Here is a 16,559-nt window from a genome sequence, read left to right as displayed (position 1 = left end):
ACAAAATAACGACGACCAGAGTGATTATGTAAGTATTATATATTTATCGATTATGTGACTCTAGAAATTATCAGCTATTCAAGATTCAAGAAAAACTTACACATGTTATGTTGGCTGCACTGTGACATTTTGGAAGAAACTCCTGCCAATTGTTACATCAATAAGGTTATGTAATTCGCTTTGGGGAGTTTGGGGCCTTAGTTCGGGGATTCCCGCTAGATGATGTGCTTGTTTTAAATATCTACGGCGTTATCTTGAATTATCTCATCACGTATGTATTTAGAGTGATACGAAAACATGTTCGAGTCGAATGAAAGAAACTTATTGTTTAACATAATTTATGGAGATCGCGAAATTGTTCTGGATTTACCGCATGATGGTACAGTGGGTAAGGTAGTGCGTGGTACCTGATTCGTTGCGTTATGATTGATATAATTAATAGGAGATCTTAAAATGGAAATTTACCAGAAATTGGACATTTCTCCACAAAAACAAGTCATTGATTGCTGGTACAAAAGCCCTGACTCCGATACTGTTCCTCTGATGCATGCAATAGAATATGGTGAATCTTCAACAAATTATTTGGTTGTTTACAATGCAGATAATTTAATCAAAAATGGATCAGAAAAAAATGAAATTAATGATGTAGAAATGACTGAAGAAGTTGGAAATGATGGTAAAATATTTATCTTGGAAAACCTCATATTTCACTAAATTGTAGGTTTACACTTAGAGAATTGTGCGGCTATGGAGTTTGTTGAATATTTTTCAACCAATTTTGATGATAGGGGTATATTGTTTCACATATGTCGATTAGAGGACGCTATAAATCAGACATGTAATACTTCTCTAAAAGATGTAAGTAATAATAATCACAAAATAAATATGGAATTTGTTTAAAGTAAGTTTTTGCAGAGGAAAGTTTTAATTTTGTATTTTAACAACAAAAGTGACAAATTTGCAAAAATTTTTGGAGAAAATTTGATCAGACCGGAAGTTCAAGAAATTGTCAGCAATCGGTTTTTCCTGCTGGGATGGGATTTAGAAAATGAGGACTATCATCCTGCATTAATTGAGGCTCTAAGCAGTCACACTGAATTATCAACTCTAGTTAATTTTGTACAATCAAAAATTTGCGCTGCCTTATTAATAGTGCCTGTTAAGAATTCTTTTGCTTTGTTTTCTTGTATGAAAAATAAAGTTTCAAAAAAAGATTTTTTAGAAACTTTAAAAAAAGCCGAAGAATTTCTGGTAGTAGAAAACGAAATTGAACATGATCTGACTGATGCAGAGCAGTCTAGTAACGATATTGGGTACAAAAATTTTGTTATTACTTTCTTGTAATTCTTATCTTACGATTAACAATTTGAAGGTCCACCAGTTATCAACAGATTATGTTGGACTTACTTGGTGACCGCGATTATGATAGTTTCGATCATTTTGAATTTGACCTTTTGAAGAGCAAAATTGGCTACGCTTTGTATGGCCCTCCACAGTCAGAAGATGGTTACAACGAGAAACAAATGAAGAAGGTGGAATTTTTGTTTCAGATTATCGTTAAAGAAAACAGTAAATTCGAAGAAGAATCAAAGAAACAGTAAAATAATGTATAATTTTCAGATGCATTTGCAAAATGGAAAGATCGCATCATACTGTCGTTCATTTACAACTGCACAGAGCCTCTTCCTAGCGACAAACGAAAGCGTTCGAAAAAATTCAAAGACTACAATCCCAACACGGATCTCAACCCCATACCGGTTTTCATTTTGCGCAAGTGCAAAAACGCCGCAAATCCATGTCGAATTATCATCGACGACAGCGGCCGAGTTTACAAGACGTGGAACGCCTATTTGACTAGGAACAAGTTGTTTGAATGTGAAATGATTCTGCCCTTGAACGGACGTTATCAAGCCGACGAAGGTGGCAGCGTTGTTCTGGAGCGACATTTATCTCCCGCTTGCGGCATCGATTCGAAGATCTTGCAAGGAACCGATATGGCAAGTACCGCAGCTGGACTGGTTTCGGGAGGCATTTTTATAGCCGCAGCAATTCCGGCCATAACCGTAGCTCCTGTTGCTTTAGTGGCTGCAGGAGCCACAGGGATCGGCGTGGGGCTTTACTCACTGGGCCGCAGTGCGTATACACTTTACGACAGGAGCAAGCACAAAGAGGTAATACAATAAAACGAAACCGTTTCATTTAAATTTTATTTTTTGTTGGTGATTTTTTTTTTCAAAAACAGTTGCTACAAAATGTCATAATGGTCATAGGATAAAAGTCTAAAAGCCGTTACAAACTCTCGTAATAACAGTCTTTGAAAAACAAAGTACGGCAAAATTAAAGTAAAACGCTTAAGATAGTTTTTAATTTTAAGATTATGGTTTGTAGACTCTTAGTTTCGCCAATTCAAGTGCTAGAGGTGCCTACTTGAACATTGTTGCGGGCTCTTTGGGGTTCGTTGGAGCCGGTGCCAACATAGCCCTGTCACAGTTGGCTACGCGAGGGTTAAATATCGGGCAGGTAGGTGTACGACTGCGAGCGTCATTTTTAGCATATAACAATCAAACAGGTTCAGGTCATTAAGGCCGTTTGCACCGACGTTCCTTATTTTTAAACCAAGCTTAAAAACAATTGTTGCTACGGTTTTAATCATTGTAACCAAGGTTTTAAGCTCTTCTTAATTTTAAACTACGACGGTGAAAACGGCTGTAAGTGTAAAAAATTCTGGTCAAGATTGCTTTGTTAGAAATTCCCTTTATGTTCGCCATGTTGTGGCGTATATAACCTTGTTTTTCATTTTGTGCAATTTTTTATCATATATTTTCGGTAACAGGTTTTTTTTCAACGTACTGATATTCATATACCGGGACATTTTTTTAATACTGAACATAGCCCATACTTATTCCCTATGTTCAGTTTTAAAAAGCACAGGTCAATGCATGTATGTAATTACGTAACCAAGGTAACGAAAATAAGTACTTGACAGTTTAATAAAATGGTCAAGTTGTTTGACGAAAAAAGTACACATAATGCACTTATTTCATGCTAATAAGATCATTAGAAATGTGCGTAACATTTCCAATACAACACATGATAGACCAATTTCATCAATTGGAACAAATTTTAACATTATTGCAAAATTTCGACCATTTTTGTAGATCGTGTATAATTGGTTGCATAGCAACTCACAATGCATTGATCTGTTTTTTAAAATTGAACATAGGGAATAAGTATGGACTATGTTCAGAGTTAAAAAAATGTCCCGGTATAATCTGTTTCAAAATCAAAAATCCACCACCTGTTGAATTATGTTGGCAGAAAAAAAGAAATCCCCAGAAAATGTTTAATTTTTTTGGGTTGACTCAATCTCCCGCCAAAATTTGACATTGAACTGTTGAGTTTATTTACGAAACACAAAATAATTATTATGTACAAAAAGGTTTTAGTTACCATATCATACTTTTTGAGTGAAATAATAAAATGAGAATAAAAAACACGATGAACTACGACCAAAACGACTGTCCACCAGTTTTCTTTCATAACCCCACTTTTTTCTGACACTTGCAGACACTAAAAACAAAAGTCGGCGACGTTGTCGGTTGTATTTTCGAGGTAGATGCACTGTTGGTGGATTTTTGATTTTGAAACAGATTATAGTCGTTTTCAATGACATCCGTGCTCTCAGTATGACAGTATGTTGCCACCACTTGCTGTTTCAGTTTAGTAATTTTGAATTTCTTAATTTGGCAATTTACCTTGACGCGGCAAATTGACAAATTCAAATTATTATTTATCATTTCCGATAAAAAATGTAGTCTGATTCGGATTCCGACAATGACTTCGTTTAACCCTGTTTTACACCATGTTAAAGATTGAGTTTTATCGTTTGTTGTTGACGTTTCACGAAATATAAATTTTCTTTTACTATAACCTCAATTTATTATTTGACATTTTTTTAACTAGGATTTTCTTATACTCTGAATACTAGTTATGAATTTGTGTGTACAATCTGCAGCAAGATATTAAAAATGACACTGACAGCACGGGTGACGTTGAAAACGACTATAGTATATACTCAACGAACGTGTAATGACGGCTATTACTCATAGCACGAGTGAATTTCGCGGTACGACCTATAGGCAAGTGCTGCCATCATTCGAATGAGTAATAGCCATTACGCGCGAGTATAACACGATACTTTTGTTACGACGTATAAATGTCATCACGTAATTATGTGTTTCTTCTTTTATATGTAGATCAACAATTATTAACTAAATGACAAATGTATTTTATACAAATTCGTGAATTGTGACATGTACCTGGCCAAATATAACGTATGATGCTGGACATAAGTTCGTAACATTTTTCAGAGCGCTCTTGATTAGATTGAATTATGTAATTAAATTTGATTTCCCGGTCACTTGAGCTTCCAACTTTCCGTGATGTGTTATCGTCATAAAATTGTCGCTTTTAATAGGGGGCCACCGCCGCCGTCAACGTCATAAATATGGCCAACATAGGTGCCAGCGGCCTTAACGTGGTAAACTCGGGCTACGACGTGTTGGATCAATGGCTGAACGAGAACCAAGCGCCGTCTCTCCTTACGATCGTTCAACTTAGTTCATCCATACTGTTCTTCGGCCACGCCGTATACAGCTTCAAATCAGCCAGCACGGTGGTCGAAGAAAGCCAAGCGAGAACGTTGAGAGATTATCAAGATTCGCTTCGCAGCAACAGGCATCGCAAGACTTTCAACAAAATGATGAAGGAAACGGTCCGTCAGAACAACGGCGACCTTCGTAAAGGTCAAGCTGAGGTGATCAAGACTATCAACAACATCCAAAACAAGGACGAAGTTTTCTCCACCTTAACCCGTCTGAACAAGCAAATGAACAAAAACAATGTCAGATTCTCGGCTGATAACGGCGACATCAAACTGAACGGAGTCAGCATAGATATGTCGAAGTTCGGCAGCATGGACAACAACGAGGCGGCGACGTTCTTGACTGCTTTGCCTAACACTCCGGAACCGTCCCACAACGAGGTGAGAGTGATGAATTCGAAGTTGCAAATCACGTTCAGGGGAATCAATCCGCAAGAAATCGCCGGTTTGGCGTTCAGTTTGTTGAAAATTTTCTGCAACACGGAAGAGAGCATCAAAGAGAGGATCATCAACGCCGTTGCCAACGTCGTCATGAAATTGTCCAGTGATTCTCCCGGTTGTTACAGGGAACTTGACAAAATGTTCCCTGGTTTGGACAAATTTTTGAAATTGTTCACGATGGTCAGCGGCCATTTTCAACAGCTCATCGACAAAGTGGAAGAACAGTTTCAAAAATGGTTGGCGACGAAGGATTCGAGCTTCGAGAAACCTATATTTCCCACTCTAGCACTGGATTATACGAAGCGCGTCGTTGAGCTTTTCAATTTCATAGCGGAAGCTTATTTCAAAGGGAATACTCTAACAGAAGGAGGTTTAAGAGAATTAATGGATTATTTTTACACCTGGTTTGCTAAACAAGCCATCGAATTTGAGGAGGCGATGCAAAGGAAACAGCGAAGAATTATCCATAGTAGTTCACCTTCGAGAAGGACACGCTGTCCAGATTGCGGGGGTGAATATTATCATTAATGAGCTCTTCAAGATCTGGTGTTTACCAATTCAGTACAAGAAAAAGAACTGAATTAACACTGATACAGAATGATTCCGTCACTTCCGTTATTATATTTTTTGACATTTTACTGTTAGTGTTTCAAGCGCACATGCATATCTACGCTTCAGGGTAAACACAAGTTACAGGCAACAACTAATTATAGTGGTATTTTTAAATTTAATTAATTATTTGTAAGAATTCAGAATATTGGTGCTAGTAAAAGAGGGCTTTCTCAGTCTTATCTTTGACTGAAACACTTCACTAGTGACTGAAGATACAATTATTAGTAGGTACAGTATTTTGTAATGTATTTAAAATGAACATAATATTTTGTAAAATTGTATTTATGCACTGTTAATAAAAAAAAAACTAACATTCCTGGAATTTTTTTATCTCCGCAAATATTATTCAACGCGTGACACAAACGCACTAGATTCTGGAAAAAGCATAATCCATCACATTTTTGAGAACTCATCAGCTGCTGCCAAAAGAAGTACAACCTCTGTCCCAAATTATCGTATACACTTCCGATTTTATTTTGTCCCAAATTATATTACACAAAACAGGGGAACTCATTTGTTTTTTCGATGCAATTTATTGAAACAACTTAAACATTATTTTTTTTATTTAAAAATTAAAACGGGTCCAAATTCTAAAAAATAACAAAAAACTGGTTTTATAAGGGTATTGGCGCACTCGTCCCATAGAAAACTCCCCTACGGGCCGTTTTCTACACCTGGGACTCGTGCGCCAAATCAACCTGCTGTATAAAACTCGTATAAAACATTTATAATGACCCGTATAACCTATCCTTGTAGAAGCCATAAATCTTATGAGAAAATCGATGATTTTAATTTAGGTAATGTAATAGGTAGTAAATAAATACCTAGTGTCAACCCACAATTCGGGTAGAAAATAAACCTTTATTCTTATCAACATGGGTATAAAATAAATGTATTCATTTAAAAAAAAACGACAACAAAAAAAAAACAAAAAAGTTAGTCTGCCTGAGTAGATAGCCGGGCTTTGAGAGAATTCAGTAAGGAAGAAATTCAATTCAATCAACAAAAAAAAAACAGAAAAGTAAAATCAACTTGACAGCGACCGCGTGCTACTTGATCGGTGCCTAGCGTCTCGCTTACTGGTAACAATCACCCCTATCCGCAAAGACGCTAGACACCTAATGTTGGTCGCTATCTCTCTATTAATAAAAATAGACGGCTAGGTTGCGGTAATTGTTTTTGGCGAGGGATGCGCACTCTCCGCCCTGTAAATCTTCACAACCGCACTGTCTACAGTTGTTTTTGTTTGTTGGCGCCACTGAAGGTTTACCCTCCTCCAGAAGGGGTTGTTGGTAGTTGGTGGTGATTATCCGGCCTCAGGCGGTCGACGTAATGGCTTCGACCGTCCGTCCTCGGTCTCCACCAGGTAGGCGTAACCGATGCGGAAGACGACCTGGTGTTCTGGAGCTTGACGAACACCAAGTTCTGGGGGTCATCGTTGACGTATTTGAGGGGCTGTATCATGTTGTGGTTGCGGCGAACGCCACAGTTGAGGCTGGACCTGGTGTTTTTGGTTGTGATGAGCACCAGGTCCTGCGGGTTGTGGTTGACGTTGACGCTACTATTCTCTCTTCTAAATCTTCTGCCGTGGCTATTGGAGTTCGATTTCATGTAACCCCACAAATAATAGTCGCAGCTATTAAGATCTAGAGAGCGGGGTGGCCATGAGTCTACCTCGACCAATTCACCTTTCACCATAGGAAGCATCTAAAAAACGTCCCACACGAAAGTGCGGAGGAGCACCATCATGCATAAAATACTGGATCGCCAAGTGTACTTCTTCTAATAGTTCTGGCAGATGTGTTATCAGAAAATCAAAATAATTTTCCCCGTTAAGTTTTTCAGGTAAAACATACGGTCCTATAAGCTGTGTTCCAATTATTCCAGCCCAAATATTTATTGAAAATCGATGTTGAAAATGCGTCTGGAAAATTCCTCAACTCGATGGAGAATCTCCTCTTCGATATTTACCATATCAGAATCTCGGCCTCTTTCCACATCTTGATTTTTGGGTAAAACTGATGCAATTGTATACCTACCTCGTCATTTTTTGAAATTAGGTACCTAGTTTAAAATTAAAATATTATCACCAAACTGTCAGTTTGAATTTTTGAGTGTTTAAATTGTTGTTTTGGTAGTTAAGCACTAACATATTTTTTTTTCAAGTAAGCAACAAAGCAAAGTATTGTTACAAATTTGTAATCGGTGCAGTTCCAAGCCAGTGCGGTAAGTATTGAGTGTTTTTTTAAATTTCACCTCAAAGTAAGCGTTGAAGAATCAACATTCAATGACATTTTTAAAAATTATTTATTAAAATTTAACATAAAATAACATTTTTAATTTACAATGCGAAAATTTCCGATAATAATGCGGAATCTGGAAAAGTGCCCCGAATGCTTGCAGCGTTTCCACGTTGAATGGCAAGGGAAATCCTCTCAAAAAGGAATTTCTTAGATTTTGAGTCCCCTGATTCCGCGATAAGTCGGTCTCCGATGACATTAATGAAATGTATTGTTTCTTTGCACCAAGGGCCTAAGGTTTCAAAGGCTAAACCTTTAAATATGTAGTTTGACGAAATAATTGAACGATATTTGTTATGTTTGCGTTTGCAAGCCATTTCAGCGGCAAAATTATTTGGTTGGTATTGTCAAGTTTAGTTAACATCGTGTCAGCTAACAACGCGTCAAGTCGGAAATCCGCCCATTTGATTGGCTGATTCAAATAAAATGTTAAATACCTATCCTTCAATCAGATCGCTTGACATTATGTTAACTTTAACAACGACTTGACATCGCTTTATGCAACCTGGCCTAAGTCATTGTTATTGACACAGTTCACTTTTGCAGTCGATTTTCATTTTCTTTTAGGACAAAAAATGCAAATGATGTAATTGAACGATATTTATTTTTATTTTTTTAAAATAAATGTCAAAAAATAAAACAAAAATCTGGTAACAAATATTATGACTAGAGAAAGGTAACAGTGATTGTTCAATACACTAATTAATAAATTAATTTGGAATCGTTCTCCAGTTAGGTACGACTTTCCCTTAATAATGACCTTGCACTGTTGCCTCCTCTTCGTGTATTTGCTGCTGGTGCTGAGTGGGTACCGTTTTATGTACAACTGCATTGAAACCGCTATGCTTGTCCGCCGTGTACTCCACCGTCCTGACAGAGCCATCCGGCTCTACCACGGAATATTGACCTTTGACTACGTCGCCATCACGACTTTCCTGCTGACTCTTGATGTCTCCCGTGTGGTAATCATTGACTCCGTATTTGAACGTGTATTTGGGAGGAGCCTTGAAACGAAAGTGATGAGTGAAAACGATACACCTGTGCAATATGAAATCGAGAAAGCTGATCTAACTCACGTAGTAGTCGACGACGTGGTCTTCTTCGAGATTCTGCTGCTGCTGCTGCTGCTGCGGTTGAACTCCGTCGTACTGGAGCACATTGCCCTCTTCTTCGTGGTATACCACTTTCGGGTGGGCTGTTGATTCCGTGATCGCCACAATCAACAAACTTAACTGCAACAGAAATTTGTCAAACCGCTTTTTCAATTTGTTCCTAATTATATATTAATTAAATGACGGATGTGGAAGGAAATGAAGATCTGAAAGTTGTGAGTGAACACTAACTATGTTGTTGCTTGACGAAAATGTTCCGAAAGTAAAGATTATAAAACATTTTAGAGTGATTATTGTTTTTATTTTTTTATAAATTGTTTTTTTGTAAAAGCGAGTCCGATGCATACATTATAGTGGATAGCAGACAACTGAAGACTCGCACAGTGACGGGCGAAAACACGATTCAAATAACAACAAAAGAACTGCTAATGTTTGCCATAATTTAAGTAAAAGTATCAAGATTAGTTCGGAAACTTTTGTTATAAAATGTTTTAATTAACAAATTTAAACGAACACAAATAAACTTTCTTTCATTTTGTTGTTAATTAATAACTTTATTATAATTACTAAAATACATACAAGGAATTATAATTTTTTTAAATACATATTTCAAGAGTGGATACAGTTTTTTTTATACATAATGAGTTAATTTATTGCTTATTCTTAATGTATTCAGAAAATTGAGTGTAATATTTACAAATAAGTAAAATCGGAAGAATATCAGAATTTGTTAATCGCTTTTTTAAATATGAACAGTATGAACAAGCATCAGTGGATAATCTAAAATATTTAATAATGATTTATTTTATTTTTTTTTTTAATAAGAAGTGGTGTGAACATACAGCCTGTTACCTACGAAAAATAATTACCTTTAAATAAAGCATTGTAGCACTGAAACCCTGGATGCGAATTAACCACGATAACCACCAATTTAGCGAATGACTGAGAGAAATTTATCTTCCCTCTTTTATATGCTTTCTTCGTATACACTCCGGGAAGGAAGGATATGTTGTTGTTGTTGGTAACACGTTAGACAAAGATGAAAGTAGGTTATTAGATCTTGAAGCGTTAAAGGTATATGAAGATTTCTATAATTCCATTACTCTTACACTAATTGATAACTTTTAATTTAACTAAACTTGATTGTGCATTTTCATGAAAAAAATTGGGAAAATGGAGATCTTATGCTGTTAAGTCACTTCAAAGTTAATCGTTGCTTTTCAATTAGGTGTTACTTTGTCTCAGTCTGTTTGTCGGCAGTATGTATTTCGATGAGCAATTTACAACATAATTTCATTATTGATTTTCTATCAAGAAAAAAATATACATACACGCTAAGTATAAGTAATAAATAGGCTGTTAATAATTGTTTATGAAATTTGTGAAATTTATGTGTGCGTCTTCACTATGACGTATATAAACAAGTGTCACGGAACGTCAATCAATATCAAAATTTTTGTTAACAAATTCATCAGATCCTCACGATGAACAAGTGCAGCATCTGTAAACAAAGATTCGACAACACAGAATTGCTCCAAAGCAGCCAGGATGAATACTTCTGCAAGGAATGCTTCAAGTACGAATATTGTGCAGGTGAAGGTAAGATCCTCAACAAATTACTTAACACGGTTCCATCTGATATTAAATAATTCATAAGAAGCTTTCTTCAGTGAAATCGTTAATACAGATGGCAACTAACAGATAAAATTGTCGAATTACATTATGTCTGATTTTAGTTTCTAAAAAGGAAAAACCAATAGTAACCAATAATAAATGCGAAGGAGATTCGTTAGCAAAAACCAAAAAAATGTTTACTCATGCGGAACTGTTAACAATAAAGCAGGAGCGGGAGATGAGACGGAACACGATTTCTACGTCGAAGAGGTAAAGCGTTCGTTGATTTTTCTTGTTGCTAATTGAATCTAAAGACCGTTGCAGTGTCCCCATGTTGATTGTAACAGATACGTGAGCATTTGTGATCTCAACGCGCACTTTCAGCACGAACACATAGAAGTGCCCATCGCTCAGACTTCCTTGGATGATAGAAACCCCCTCACATTTTACCCCAGAGACATACGATACGGTGTCAAACAATGTCTCATTCTTCTCAACGTTATCGTGCCGCCAGAAGAACCGAATGATAGCAGGTAAATCGCTAAGACAGAACTGTGATAAAGTGTAGGTACGTGACACATTACGATTCAAATTAATTTTCGTCGGTGAAAGCCGAAGGTACATAATATCTAGATTTGTGATTTTACCGTGTACGAATAGAAAACACGTCTAAAAGAAACCAAATCAACTTGCCAAAAATAAATGTTTTATTGTGTGTTAACAGCCAGTCGGACAAGCCATCGTCGATTACGGTCGCGGTGTTGGCGTCGAGAATGGCGGCGGCTCAACTCGGAGACGAAACTAATCAGTCCATAGTTGAAGACGAGGAAGTAAACGGAACGGTGATCTCCAACAATGACAAAATCATAATATGGATGGCGTCGAATGTTGTTTGTGATTATAGTTACACAGTCGCAGTTTCGACCGTTTCTGAAGACATCAGAGTCAAGTATTATGGTCCTGTGCTGCAACTGGGGAATAGTCCTAAGAAACTTTGCATGGAAGGACATTGTTTGATCCTGAGTCATTTTCATTTCTTAGGAATGTCAGAAAATGGACTTAAACCACTGCAGTTAGATGTTATCGTACATTCTGAGGACTGATTCAAATTTCTTGTCGATTCTTTAATATCTTCCAGTTTTTCTGAATGAAGACGTAGGCATGCTCAATAAAATCCTGTTTGTTAACTTTATTTCAGTTACACTACTCGAAATTTTGCAATGTTACACGTATTACAAAAATCATCTCACAAAGATTCGATAATCGATATTAATGGGACAATGCTATTGAAACCAATAAAATTAAGTGCTTCCTTTTACTTTCCAATTTAAAATATTATACGACATGGTTACTTTTTTCTGTTTTTAAAGATTTTAATTAGTGGCTCGATAGTAACGTAATAATGACAAGGTTATGCAACACTCTCGAAATTTATCCAGAGTCCGCCTTTAGGTGTTGTAACGATAGATAATGGATCGTACTCGATCGGTACCCGCGTCTTCTCATGAACAGACAATTTAAAATTTTTTACGATGTAAGCAATTCCAATTTTCATTTGTAACCGAGCGAATCTTTGACCTGCAACAACAAGGTTATTCAATATTGTAAGATAAGCAAAAATTTCATTTACCCAAGCAAGCCCTCGGTCCTTCTCCGAAAGGCAAGTACATATATTTCAAAACGTTTTCCTTATCAGCTCCCATGAATCTGTCAGGATTGAAACGTTGTGGCGCAATAAAATATTTAGAGTCATAGTGAAGTCCAGACAATGGCACTAGAATTGAAACATCTTTTTCTATTACAAAAGGTTCTCCATTCTTGAGAACGCAAGTATAAGCTTTTGTGCATTTTCTTCCCAAAGCGAAAAGTGGGGGATACATTCTTAATGATTCTACAATATTGTGAATATTATTATGATTTAGTTTCCGACACAAGTCCAAAGTAAATGTACTTACCATTAAGAACAGCGTCCAAGTACGGCAGTTTCTGCAACAACTCGTAGCACAGCTTATTGTTGTTGTCTTTGAGACTCGTACAAACTTCTTCTCGAAGTCGAGTCTGAACTTGAGGATTGGCCGCTAGTTCGTACAGTAGAAAACTCATTGCTGTAGCGCTAGTTTCGAATCCGTCAATGTAGAAGCCTGTAGCATGAGCAGTGATGTCGACATCCGTAAATTCGTATTCTTTGCAAGTCTTCTTTAGTTGATTTAAAATATGTAAGAAATCATTCCGAATGATGCCGTGTTCCTCGCGATATTTTAATGTTTTCGATACCAAAGTTGTAAGGCGATTTTCGACGGCTTTATTGAGAAATCTAAAAAAATATTGTGTGTTGGTGTTTAAAGATTAATAAGAGAGAAACAACGCACTTGGCTGTTACAAACTTTGAAATAAATGGAAATATTGCCTGTACCATAAAAATTAAAGTTTGAAAAATTCCGCTTGTGAAAATTTGTCGTGAAATTTGCCAAAATTCGCTGTTATTGTCTTCAAAACATCTTCCTTCGATGCCAAAGGCGCAACTGGACACATTGTTTAGAGTAAACCTAGAACATAACTCTTTGGACTCGTAGCCGTTCCCGTTCATAGCATTTGGCTCATTTTGAATGAATTTTATCATTTGCTCGCTAGTTTCTTCCAAATATTGGTACAGCCACTTCATCTGGAATATTTGATTTTATTCATTTTTTCTAAATACAGACTCTCCAAGAAAACTTAAAGAATCCGTCTCTACCCATCAAAGACAACAACAACATTAGATTTACTCAATATACTTTAATTACATATTTACTTTTGCACTTGTGAAACCTGGCGTCAGTTGACTTCTCACTGTTTTCCATTCTCCGCCCTTCAAGAAAAACGGATTTCGTCCAAGTAAAGGGTCAACCGTCTTATCGGCTTCCAAGTCGTTGTCGTGAAAATGATCAAACGACTTGACCATTATGTCTTTGATTAGATCTGGATCACGAATTAAGAGTACAGGGGCGGTTCCTCTAAATATCCCGACGAATGGCCAGTCCGGGTACTTGCTGAAAAAGGACCCAAAAATTATATTAAAGTTAAATCATTATATTTCTCACTTGTAGATGTCAGCCAGAACGTCAAAAAGTGATTTTTTCATCAAGAAACTGTCTCACATATTACCAAAAATCAATTGGGGTTTAGGGCCCGGCACTCCCCGTTTTCTCCAGTATGCATGATTCACTTTTAAAAAATATAGGGCACCAGTAACCAGTAATATTAATAAGAGAACTATCGTTGTCATTGTGTTTTCTATGCCGTTCGTATCGGATTATGATGAAGTTTAAAGTGGGTTAACACATTTTCAACATCAGGAATTTATCCACAACTGATACAGGATTAAGTTATTGTCGTCATCTTTTACTGCTATCATTTAGACCAGTGGTACTTAAACTGTGGGACGCGGCGTCCTCGCAACATGTCCGCGAGGGCTGAAGAACTGTTACGACCTTTTACAATTAAAATATAAAGAAAGAAACCTTAGGATTTTAAATTCTTTTATGTGATCATCATATAAATTGAAAACAAATGCATTTTCAGCCGGTGGTTTGAAATAATCGTAAAAATATCTGCGAAAGTATATCTGTCCTCGTAGTTTAGTTTTGCTCCAGGCTAAACAGAAAATCCTAATTGAATTGTTTGCGGCATTTATTAGCACCCCGCTGAGCGACTAAAACTTGTCAGAAAACATCCTTTGGTTCTTTCCAGGGCCGAAGCTAGCCGAGACGGAAAGTAAGTATAACAAATTGTCTAAACCAACATTTTTTAGTCAATAATATATTAAGAAAACATGAGACTTCGTTCCGCGTTAATGTGAAATTCAAGGTAGCAATTACCAGCGAAAAACGTCTTCTGCGTTATGTCAATCTTTTCAAAAAAAAAAAAAAATTAAAACAATCCTTGCTTAAAACAGACCCGAACATGTGCCTGCTTTATTTTAAGAGAAATTTCAGCCAACATTTAAAGGAGGCCGCACGAGAATGATACGACGAAAACAGACCGCATCGCGAAATAGGTTGAGAAACACTGATTCAGATTAATAATAATTATCATTGTACGATGATGATTTAATGTTCGTATAAAAGCAACAATGTTTTTCAAGGTTGCACATAGTCACTTGGCGCCAGGCCTGGTTCCAAAAATAACAATTATTTATTTATTTATTTATTACGCTAACTACAGCTTAAGCCTATTTAATATAATAAATTAACATGGTAGCCGTACCCACTTTCCGCTTAAAAGAAAAACTGAAACTTAAACTATAATCTTCTAATAATTTCATTTTAACTAACAATAACAGTTTATACTTACTTAAAGTCATTGAGGTACATGTTCCTTGCTAGCACTTTAAACTGTGATTGTGGGAGCATCAAAATTTCTAAAGTCCAGGAGTTCCCTATTTTTGATAACCTGGACACCGGTGAATTTACTCCATAGGAATGGAATGACAAACGGACCTGTTGATCTTAAACTTGTACAATTTTCGTAAAGGCTAATTTTACTTTCTAATTCAGGGCAGTCTACCAGACCATTCAATATCCCATGCAAAAAACTTATGTCCGCATAAATTCTGTGTAACTCCAGTGAGCTAAGAAGCAATTTGAAAATAATCTTGCGTGATCCTTGGATTGGTCATTTTTAATTTTATAGCTACATATTGGAGAAATCTGTGTTGCACTCTTTGTATTCTATTAATATGAATATCAAAAAACGGGCTCCAAATAGTTTGATCGAAACATCAATATGGGTTTAACCAGCGCGTTATACTCGTAAAGCGTAACCAACGTATCAAAACTCTTAAACTCAATGCTTTGTCTAATGAATGACCAATCCAAGTGAGCGTCTAGCTTTACTTACAGCGTAGTCTATACCTATGTTTCGTGAAGGTCAATTTATCATCGACAATTACCCCTAAGTCTCTAATGAAGCTTACCCTTTCTAACATCGTACCGTTAATTTAGTAACTAAGTAACATTTATTGCTGTAAGTTGTTTACTGTTTATTAGACAATTGGTGCGATTCTGTTTTAAAATTTACCAATATTGTTATACAGGTGTCCCAGAACTCGCTCCCCAGAGAAAAGAGGAGAAATCTTCTTTAAAGGACAAATAAATAATCCCAGTTAAAATGTTTTCTATCTTGAACGGTATTCAAGAAAAGAACAGTTTAATTCGACCAATCAAAGCATTTTAAGCCATCCAGGTCTATGTCCGTAATTGTTTCTAGGTTGCATATTTTATTACGTTTTCAATAAACTGACCGGTTATAAAACTTTTGAGAAACGTCAGTGTCAAAATTTCATTCAAATCACTTCAAATCGCTTTAGTACCGCCATCGTGGTGTGGTCAACCGTGCTCTTTCATCATGTATTCTGCAGCGGATTATGTCGAAATATCTTTGTTTACATTGTATTACCGTTAATAATAATAATAAAAATCATTCCTTATTTTGTCGAAAACATTTTTTACATATTTTTTTCATGTACATTTAAACATCCTCGATAAGGTAATAAGTAGTTTGTACGCCAATTTTGAGACATCCTGTATACTCTTATTTTCTTTTTCGAAAGGCTCTCTTCTTTTGATAAAGGTAGATTTTGATTGGGACCTTGCATTAAATAAATATGTATTCGCTACTCATTCCCTGCAACTAGGGTTAGAAACAGATAATGATCATTTCACATTAAAAGTCAGGACAGTGACGTTGAGGTCCCACTTTTTTTGCTCCCGATAGTATAAACCTACACAATACTCTTCACTGTTGTGGTAATAGTATGGGTGCTATTGCTCATGCTAG

At 36.4% G+C, this 16,559-nt stretch overlaps 4 protein-coding genes across 4 annotated transcripts; 2 read left to right on the top strand and 2 right to left on the bottom strand.

Moving 5' to 3' along the window:
• The first annotated feature begins 246 nt into the window (after positions 1–246).
• On the top strand, positions 247–6,032 carry LOC138123778 (uncharacterized). Its single transcript, XM_069038577.1, has 8 exons — positions 247–388; positions 443–676; positions 722–858; positions 916–1,313; positions 1,373–1,569; positions 1,621–2,171; positions 2,389–2,520; positions 4,478–6,032. The coding sequence occupies exons 1-8, from the start codon at positions 298–300 to the stop codon at positions 5,630–5,632; spliced, it is 2,895 nt and encodes a 964-aa protein (XP_068894678.1). The 5' UTR covers positions 247–297; the 3' UTR covers positions 5,633–6,032.
• Positions 6,033–8,601: 2,569 nt separating this feature from the next.
• LOC138123793 (cuticle protein 19-like) lies at positions 8,602–10,155 on the bottom strand. Its single transcript, XM_069038601.1, has 3 exons — positions 9,998–10,155; positions 9,093–9,248; positions 8,602–9,020 (listed from the first exon to the last, which is right to left on the bottom strand). The coding sequence occupies exons 1-3, from the start codon at positions 10,010–10,012 to the stop codon at positions 8,766–8,768; spliced, it is 426 nt and encodes a 141-aa protein (XP_068894702.1). The 5' UTR covers positions 10,013–10,155; the 3' UTR covers positions 8,602–8,765.
• Positions 10,156–10,485: 330 nt separating this feature from the next.
• LOC138123788 (uncharacterized) lies at positions 10,486–11,934 on the top strand. The gene is made up of 4 exons (XM_069038597.1): positions 10,486–10,727; positions 10,865–11,012; positions 11,057–11,275; positions 11,467–11,934. Exons 1-4 carry the CDS (start codon positions 10,613–10,615, stop codon positions 11,843–11,845), a joined length of 861 nt encoding a protein of 286 aa, XP_068894698.1. The 5' UTR covers positions 10,486–10,612; the 3' UTR covers positions 11,846–11,934.
• A 109-nt stretch (positions 11,935–12,043) lies between these two features.
• On the bottom strand, positions 12,044–14,166 carry LOC138123784 (cytochrome P450 9e2-like). Its single transcript, XM_069038591.1, has 6 exons — positions 13,823–14,166; positions 13,534–13,771; positions 13,112–13,404; positions 12,698–13,056; positions 12,373–12,633; positions 12,044–12,320 (listed from the first exon to the last, which is right to left on the bottom strand). The coding sequence occupies exons 1-6, from the start codon at positions 13,861–13,863 to the stop codon at positions 12,154–12,156; spliced, it is 1,359 nt and encodes a 452-aa protein (XP_068894692.1). The 5' UTR covers positions 13,864–14,166; the 3' UTR covers positions 12,044–12,153.
• Between the last annotated feature and the right edge of the window lie 2,393 nt (positions 14,167–16,559).

This window comes from Tenebrio molitor, chromosome 2 (genome assembly GCF_963966145.1).
Source record: "Tenebrio molitor chromosome 2, icTenMoli1.1, whole genome shotgun sequence".
NCBI classification, from domain to species: domain Eukaryota; kingdom Metazoa; phylum Arthropoda; class Insecta; order Coleoptera; family Tenebrionidae; genus Tenebrio; species Tenebrio molitor.
This window is presented reverse-complemented; position numbering and strand designations above follow the sequence as displayed.

Bases quoted from the DNA above. Each gene is read 5' to 3' on its own strand.
- LOC138123784 (XM_069038591.1), bottom strand. From the start codon at position 13,863: ATGAAAAAATCACTTTTTGACGTTCTGGCTGACATCTACAA. The intron at 13,405-13,533 runs GTAAATATGTAA...CAAATATTCCAG, and splicing joins CAGGTTTCACAAGTGCAAAA to ATGAAGTGGCTGTACCAATA. The intron at 12,634-12,697 runs GTAAGTACATTT...ACAATATTGTAG, and splicing joins CTTGGACGCTGTTCTTAATG to AATCATTAAGAATGTATCCC.
- LOC138123778 (XM_069038577.1), top strand. From the start codon at position 298: ATGTTCGAGTCGAATGAAAGAAACTTATTGTTTAACATAATTTATGGA. The intron at 1,314-1,372 runs GTACAAAAATTT...AACAATTTGAAG, and splicing joins CAGTCTAGTAACGATATTGG to GTCCACCAGTTATCAACAGA. The intron at 2,172-2,388 runs GTAATACAATAA...TATGGTTTGTAG, and splicing joins ACAGGAGCAAGCACAAAGAG to ACTCTTAGTTTCGCCAATTC.
- LOC138123793 (XM_069038601.1), bottom strand. The intron at 9,021-9,092 runs GTGAGTTAGATC...TTTCGTTTCAAG, and splicing joins ACCACGTCGTCGACTACTAC to GCTCCTCCCAAATACACGTT.
- LOC138123788 (XM_069038597.1), top strand. From the start codon at position 10,613: ATGAACAAGTGCAGCATCTGTAAACAAAGATTCGACAACACAGAATTG. The intron at 11,013-11,056 runs GTAAAGCGTTCG...TTGAATCTAAAG, and splicing joins ACGATTTCTACGTCGAAGAG to ACCGTTGCAGTGTCCCCATG. The intron at 11,276-11,466 runs GTAAATCGCTAA...GTGTGTTAACAG, and splicing joins GAAGAACCGAATGATAGCAG to CCAGTCGGACAAGCCATCGT.